The sequence below is a fragment of the Cajanus cajan genome, chromosome 2, assembly GCF_000230855.2.
Source record: "Cajanus cajan strain Asha chromosome 2, NIPB_CcT2T_4, whole genome shotgun sequence".
Lineage (NCBI taxonomy): Eukaryota > Viridiplantae > Streptophyta > Magnoliopsida > Fabales > Fabaceae > Cajanus > Cajanus cajan.
Window position 1 is genome coordinate 61682348 of NC_138518.1, and position 7748 is coordinate 61690095.

The 7748-nt window shown below is 34.4% G+C and overlaps 1 protein-coding gene across 1 annotated transcript; it reads right to left on the minus strand.

Annotated features, from left to right (window-relative positions):
• Positions 1-3410: 3410 nt before the first annotated feature.
• On the minus strand, positions 3411-7748 carry LOC109804677 (retrovirus-related Pol polyprotein from transposon RE1). The gene has a single exon (XM_020366508.2). The coding sequence runs from the start codon at positions 7746-7748 to the stop codon at positions 3411-3413; it is 4338 nt and encodes a 1445-aa protein (XP_020222097.2).

A 7748-nucleotide genomic window follows, 5' to 3' on the forward strand; every position in this document is an offset into this window, starting at 1 on the left:
CCGCAACACCCAACAATCAACCTCTTACCTAGTTCCATTACATGTATAATAAACAACATTTTGCTAATTATAATTGTTAATAATTAAAGATGCATGAACGATTAATGATAGGGGTAATATATTCCTTTTGTTTCTATTCGTAAAGTTGGAACCACATGACTCACGAGGACGTTATTATTTAGTTTGTTGCATGATACGAGAACGCAATTCGTTTGCACACAATATTTAAACTATGTATTAAAAAAAAATAGAATTAATCACATATATTGTTAATATAAATTTTTTTATACTGGTAATCAATAATATCTTTTAATAGTGTCATGTCAGTTGCTTATTTAATGAAATAAAAATAAAATAAAATAATTTAAATGATATGATTAGTTGTTGGTGTAAAAAATTTTACACTAGTAATATATGGATGATTAACTCAAAAAAATATGTCTATGAATAATGATTCAAGCGCTCTCGGCATCATGGGTGTTAAACTCTTAATTAGTACATTTAAAGGTTTTAATTAATTTATAATCTCTACAATGTAAGTTTTTTTTATGAATTAATCATCTATACACTGTCAGTGTAAAGTTTTTTTACACTGATAATCAATCATATATCTTAATAGTGTCATGTCATTTGCTCATTTAATTAAATAAAAGTAAAATAAAATAAATTAAAAGATATAATTAATTGTCAGTGTAAAAATTTTTACATTAACAATGTATGAATGATTAACTTTTTTTTTTAATTCTAGAGCATTATGAATGATTTGCTTCTGTGGCAGGTTGTAAAGATGACACAATGTCAATGAGAAGCTTGTTATGGTGAGTATAATGTAAAAAGGGGCAAATTAGACAATATGTAAAATAATTTTAATTGTTTAAAATTGATAAAAAAAAAATATAAGTAATTCGTGTATACCGTTCAAATATTTTATTAATAAATCTATAGTAAAAAATTACTTGGTCATCATAAACCACGTGACTAAGTAGTCCACTTTAGCTACCGTCTTAATTTTATCTTCTTTTTCATTTGTGTCTATTATTATTTGTTTACTTTTGGTCTTTGTCGGTAGATATAGTCTCTTAAATATAGATGTGGTTAATGGAAGTTCAATTTTTCATGACTACGTTTGATGTCATGTATAATTTTTTTGTCAAACTAGCAAAAAGTGACAAAGGTTAAAACCAATTATAAAAATAATAATGGGCACCATAATTTGGAAAAGAAATTATAGTGACAAAGAAATTAATTAATTTATAATCTCTACAATGTAAGTTTTTTTTTTTATATATATATATTCTAGAGTCAGGGTTGTATCTAGGAATTTCAGGATTTTAGGTAAAAATTAAGATAGGGACCTATGTTAATATAGCCTAATAATTTTTATGTTATTTTTCTGACTTTTTGAGCTGTAAAATTATTTATTAAAGTTTTATAATCAAGTAATTCACATCTCACTCTCAATAGATAATATAACTAATCCATTCAATCTATCTTGTAATATAGTTGATCTTAAATATGATATAATCAATTTAAATTTTGAAAAAGTTATTTCAGCGGTCGCAACAGTTACAGGTAATGTTAATAATATTCTATAAGCAATGTATGTATTTAGAAAAGAACATGATCTTTTTATATAGTTCAATATTTTTAAAGGTGTGTTATCATTTGTTAGAATTTTTTTCAATAACTTTAATTCTGAAAACAAATCAAGACTATCAATATCAGAATGGTCCTCAAAACTCAAAATCTTTTTAAGATTGATACAATATTTTTTCAATTTATCTTCCCCTAAATTTTTTAATTTATTTCAATCAAATAAAAAACCAAACATATTTTCATATTCTAAAAATTGTTCAAACAAACTCTCACTAGAAGAAATAGATTGATCTAATATATATAAAAAGAGTTAATCATCCCTACACTGCTAGTGTAAAGTTTTTTACACTGCCAACCAATCATATATTTTAAAGTTGCTTATTTTATTATTATTTCATTAAATAAGCAATTGACATGTCACTATTAAAATATATGATTGGTTGTCAGTGTAAAAAAACTTTACACTAACAGTGTATAGATGATTAACTCATAAAAAATAATCAATACGAAAAGAATCTTCAACAGAATGAGTTATCTCATCACTATCAATGTCATCAAAATGTTTTTTCCTATGAATCTTACGTTTTTCATTGAACTTAGACTCTATATCTATTTCAATAGTCATTTCTTTGGTGGATTCTAATGCAGATGCAAAACCATTTTTTCTATAATTTTTTAAATAAGTTATAAGGTCTTTTAAGTGATTTATAACAATATTTATATGCATATCTTTAGAAAAAATCTTATCACGATGACAAACTTCAATTTCAATAAAGGAGAATATGTTATACTGATCCCCGAGATACCCATGACAAATTCACAATGTGATATCATGTAAAAAATACACTACAATGGATTGTCAATGGTAGTATATAAATTTGATTTGACCAGAACGTCACTACAATTAAACTAATAAATTTTGAACAAGTATTCTCATTGGTTTAATTACTAATCCAGTTGTAAAAGAATGGGAGAGAAAAATAAACAAGAAATCATATTATAATGAAATTATAGAAAAGGATATTCCCCAACCACGTGCATACATTTAGATAACATATGATATGATACAAAAATTAAAAATGAAAGTAGGTCCCAAAGAAGATAACATTTCGTTCCCTTCATTTTTCCTTTTTGTTTCTACTTGGAAAATTAATTATAAAAAAAAGGGCCTCTGTTAAGTTAGATTCACGCACCACTTCATTTTGAAATTTTAGTCTTTCATCATTTTTTAAACGAAACATCAGAATCATTTCCCACCTCATAACTCTGTTGCAAACTTTCCACAACCCTTTTATTACTTTTCCATTTTATTCAAAATTTCTAACATAGTGAGATCAACAATTCAAACTTTCATGTCAACAATTCATTCATTCACATATCAAATTCTCTTTCCATATGAAAGAGAAACCTCGTACGGCAGACATTACAGTAATTGTATGTTGGAGTGAGTGACCCTCACGATCTCTCAGTTTTTTTACATTTTTATTTTTTTATTTTTAAGAAATTACTTATAAAAGGAACATTTAAAGTGAGATTCATTTATCGAAGAAAATATTACAACCACAACAACAAATATTGAATCTCTTATTAACAGAATATGTGAAAGAAGGAGAATAAAATGACTGCAAGAGAATACTCAATATCCCATCTGTGTTTTATTGATTGTAAAAACGCAACATATATACAAGAAGGGAGAAAGGAAAATAACAGAAAAGATACGCAAGCAACAGGAAAGAGAAACAGAAAGATACGTGGCCCAAAAAATAGATGATGAGCAGCCCATAAAAGCCCTTAAAAGAAAAGGAAAAAGAGAGCTAAGAGCCCCCCTCAAGCTGGGAATGTATGTTAAGCATGCCCAGCTTGGAACAGTGACTGCGAAACACAAAAGGTGAAAGAGGCTTCGTAAGGATGTCAGCGAGTTGTAGAGAAGAAGACACCGGAAGAAGCTTAAGCAGACCAGTAGAAACTTTATCACGCACAATATGACAGTCAATCTCAATGTGCTTCGTTCGTTCGTGGAAAACTGGATTGGAAGCAATTTGCAAGGCAGATTGATTATCACAATACAAGATACTTGGGCTAATAGGATCAATATGAAAATCCTTCAAAAGATAGGATAGCCATTGAAGTTCACAAGTGGTCGTGGCCAAAGCACGATACTCAGCCTCAGAAGAGCTACGAGAGACAGTGATTTGTTTCTTCGATTTCCAAGAAATGAGAGAATCTCCAAGGTAGACAGCAAAACCAGTTATGGAACGACGAGTATCGGGGCAACCGGCCCAATCAGAATCACTAAAAGCTCTCAACTGAACCGAGCTATTGACAGAAAGAAAAATCCCAGAGCCAGGAGTTCCTTTTAGGTAGCGGAGAATACGAAATAGAGCTTGGCGATGAGCTGTGGTTGGATTGGAAACAAACTGACTGAGTTGCTGGACAGCATATGTGATGTCGGGTCTAGTGTTGGTGAGATATATTAAGCGGCCCACAAGACGACGATAAGCAGCGGTATCAGTGAGGGGGGTGCCAGATGATGCAGAGAGATGCATGGAGTAATCCATCGGTGTTGAAACAGGCTTTGAAGCAAGCATACCAGTATCTGAAAGAAGATCAAGGATGTACTTTCTCTGACATAGATGAATCCCTGTGTGATTACGAGCGACCTCCAGACCAAGAAAATACTTTAAATTACCAAGGTCCTTGATTTGAAAAGTAGTATGGAGAAGAGAAGTAAGATGATGAATTTCAGTTAAGTCATTGCCGGCTAGAACTATATCATCAACATAAATCAGAATTGCAGTAGTAGTGGCAGGAGAACACTTAAGAAACAGTGAGTGATCAGAAGGGGATGGAACATATCCATGTTGAATGAGAAATGACGAGAGACGAGCATACCATTGTCGGCTTGCTTGTTTAAGGCCATAAAGAGAGCGTTGAAGACGACAAACTTGACCAGGAAAAGAAGGTGTAAGCCCCGGAGGTAATTGCATGTAAACTTCCTCATTTAGATCACCATGTAAAAAAGCATTGTTAACATCAAGCTGCTTCAAATGCCAATTATTAATAGCTGCCAAAGAAAGGAGAAGTCGAACAGTGGTTAATTTAGCAACAGGGGAAAAAGTGTCAAAGAAATCGAGACCTTCCATTTGGGTATACCCCTTTGCAACAAGGCGTGCCTTGTATCGATCTATGGAACCATCAGCCTTGTGTTTAACTTTATAGACCCAACGACATCCAATTGCTGTCTTGTGAGGAGGCAAAGTAGTAAGAACCCAAGTATTATTCGCTTCTAATGCAAAAATCTCCTCATGCATAGCTTTAAGCCAAGAATCACTTTTGGAAGCTTCAGCAAAATTCTTTGGTTCGGTAACAGAGGAAATGGAAAAAACATAATGATGAAAGGAAGGAGAAAGACGATCATAAGAAAGAAAAGAGTGAAGAGGATGACGAATACCTGTAGAAGAATGAGCAGTACTAGTTGATGTAAATGCACCATGAAAATCCTGAAGATATGTAGGCGGTCGGCGTGGACGGGTAGAGCGTCGAAGAGGTGGAGGAGAAGAGTGTTGGTCAGAAGTGGGTGGGTCAGAGGACTCAACAATAGAGGAAGAAGGGAAGGTGGGATAATCAACATAATTGTAATGAATGGGTACAGGAGAAGAAAAAGAAGGAGAATGGGGCTTAGTGAAAGAAGGAAAATGATCTTCATGAAAAAGAACATTCCGTGAAACTAAAAGACCGTGAGTGTGAAGGTTGAAAAGAAGATAACCTTTAGTGTGAGGTTTAAAGCCAAGAAAAATGCAGGGATGAGCACGGGGATCTAGTTTGGTTCGATGAGAGGTAATGGTACTGCTATAGCATAAACATCCAAACACACGGAGTATGGAAATATCGCATGGGTGCCCATAAAGTTTTTCAAAAGGGGATATATTATGCAAAAAAGGGGTGGGAATGCAGTTTATAAGAAAAGTAGCATGCATAAGAGCAAAACACCAAAAAATAGAAGGTAAATTGGCTTGAAAAAGAAGAGAGCGAGTCACGTTTAAAAGATGTTGGTGTTTTCTCTCAACGATGCCATTTTGTTGAGGGGTTTCAACACAAGTTGTTTGATGAATGATTCCTTTAGATGAAAAATATTGGGTCATGGAGAATTCTAAACCATTATCAGTGCGTATCACTTTAACATGCTTATCAAATTGTGTTTCAACTTGATTAATGAAGTTTATGATGTGTTGTCGAGTTTCTGATTTATTTTGCATAAGAAACAGCCAAGTAAAACGAGTGTGATCGTCGACAATGGTCAAGAAATATTTATGTCCATGCATAGAAGTAACAGAACAAGGTCCCCATATATCCATGTGTAAGAGATCAAAAGGTTGCGATGCATATGAATGACTCAAAGGAAATGGGAGTTTCTTTTGTTTAGCATGATGACAAGTGTTACAGGAAAAAGACGTATCAACAGACAGAAAAGGGAAAGAGTGTTTCATTAATTGTAAACGTTCATGGGATAAATGGCCCATGCGAAAATGCCATGAGTCAATGGGTTGGATGCTACACTTAGGGTGAACAATAACAGAATTGGTGGAAGGATGATGAATATTGCTGGCAGTGAAACTGTAGAGTCCTTCATTTACATCAACTGTACCAATCTTCTTCATGGTATTCGTTTCCTGGATGATGCAAGAATGATGATCAAAAATGAGTTGACAAGATAGAGAGGAAACTAATTTAGAGATAGAAATCAGGTTATAAGTAAAAGCTGGAATATATAAAACGTCAACAAGATAGAAAGAGTTAGTAAACTTAACAGTACCGGAATGAGTGGCTAATACATGTTGCCCAGTAGGAAGCTTAACATCAATAGGGTTAATTGGAGAAAAAGAAGAAAAATGTGAAAGAGAAGAAGAAACGTGGTCTGTGGCACCAGAATCCAAAATCCAAGATGAAGGAGTAGAGATGGCAGAACAAACAATAGGAAAAGAAGTACCTGAGGAAGAGGAAGGTTTTGTGTAAGAAGAAGAGATAGACACGATTTGGTTGACACAAGAAGAAACAGGTGCTGAAGTTCCAATAGTGGATTGCTGAATTAAAGCAAGCAGAGCCTGATACTGCTGAGGGGTGAAACGAACATCTTGGGATTCAAGGGATTGAGTACTCTCAGTGACTTTGCAATCACCAGTCACTGTGTGATTGACACTTGCAGTTTTATCTGATAAAGGCTTAGATCCAGGGGGGAAACCATGCTTCTGATAGCAAACCTCAATGGTATGACCAGTTTTTCCACAATGAGTGCAAATACGTCGGGGTCGATTAGAGGAGCCTTTATTGCTTCGATTAGTGGTAGAGGGAAAACCATGTTTACGAAAACACACGGCATCAGTGTGTCCAGTTCGGTTGCAATGAGTGCAGGTGGGTGAGGCAACAGCATTAATCGAGGAGGTTCGATCAAGATGCACATTAGCAATGAAATTCTGACCCAGAAGTTGGCGTTCCTGCTGAACCACATAAGAAAATATCTTAGAGATGGGAGGTAGAGGTTCCATGAGAAGAACATGAGATTTCACATTATTATATTGATCATTCAATCCACGAAGAAACTGCATAGCTTGATCTTCGAGTTTGCGTTGAGCAATAATAGTGAGAACTGAACACGCACATTTGATAGTGCAGGTACAATTAGGATCAGGTCTGAAATTTTCTAATTCATCCCATAGGATGCAAAGCTTTGTGAAATATTCCGTCACGGACAAATCACCCTGTTTGAGAGAAGAAGCTTCAAGTTGCAAATCAGAGACGCGTAGAAGATCACCTTGCGAATAATGCGTTTTGAGATCTTTCCAGATGTCATCAGCTTGATCCATCCAGAGAATGCTTTGACGAATTGAAGGAGAAACAGAATGCACCAGCCACGACACAACCATGTTGTTGCATCGACGCCACGCCGAATAAAGGGGATCTGTCTTGAGAGGAGGTGGAGCACCACCATCAATAAACTCAACTTTGTTCTTCGCACTAAGCGCTGTAATGAATGATCTACTCCATGAGTGATAGTTTGTTGAATCGAGAACAGGGGATACAAGAGATGTAGCCGGATTTTCACCAGGATGTAGGTAAAGATAGCTATGCACACCAGGTATTTGTTCAGATTCCAT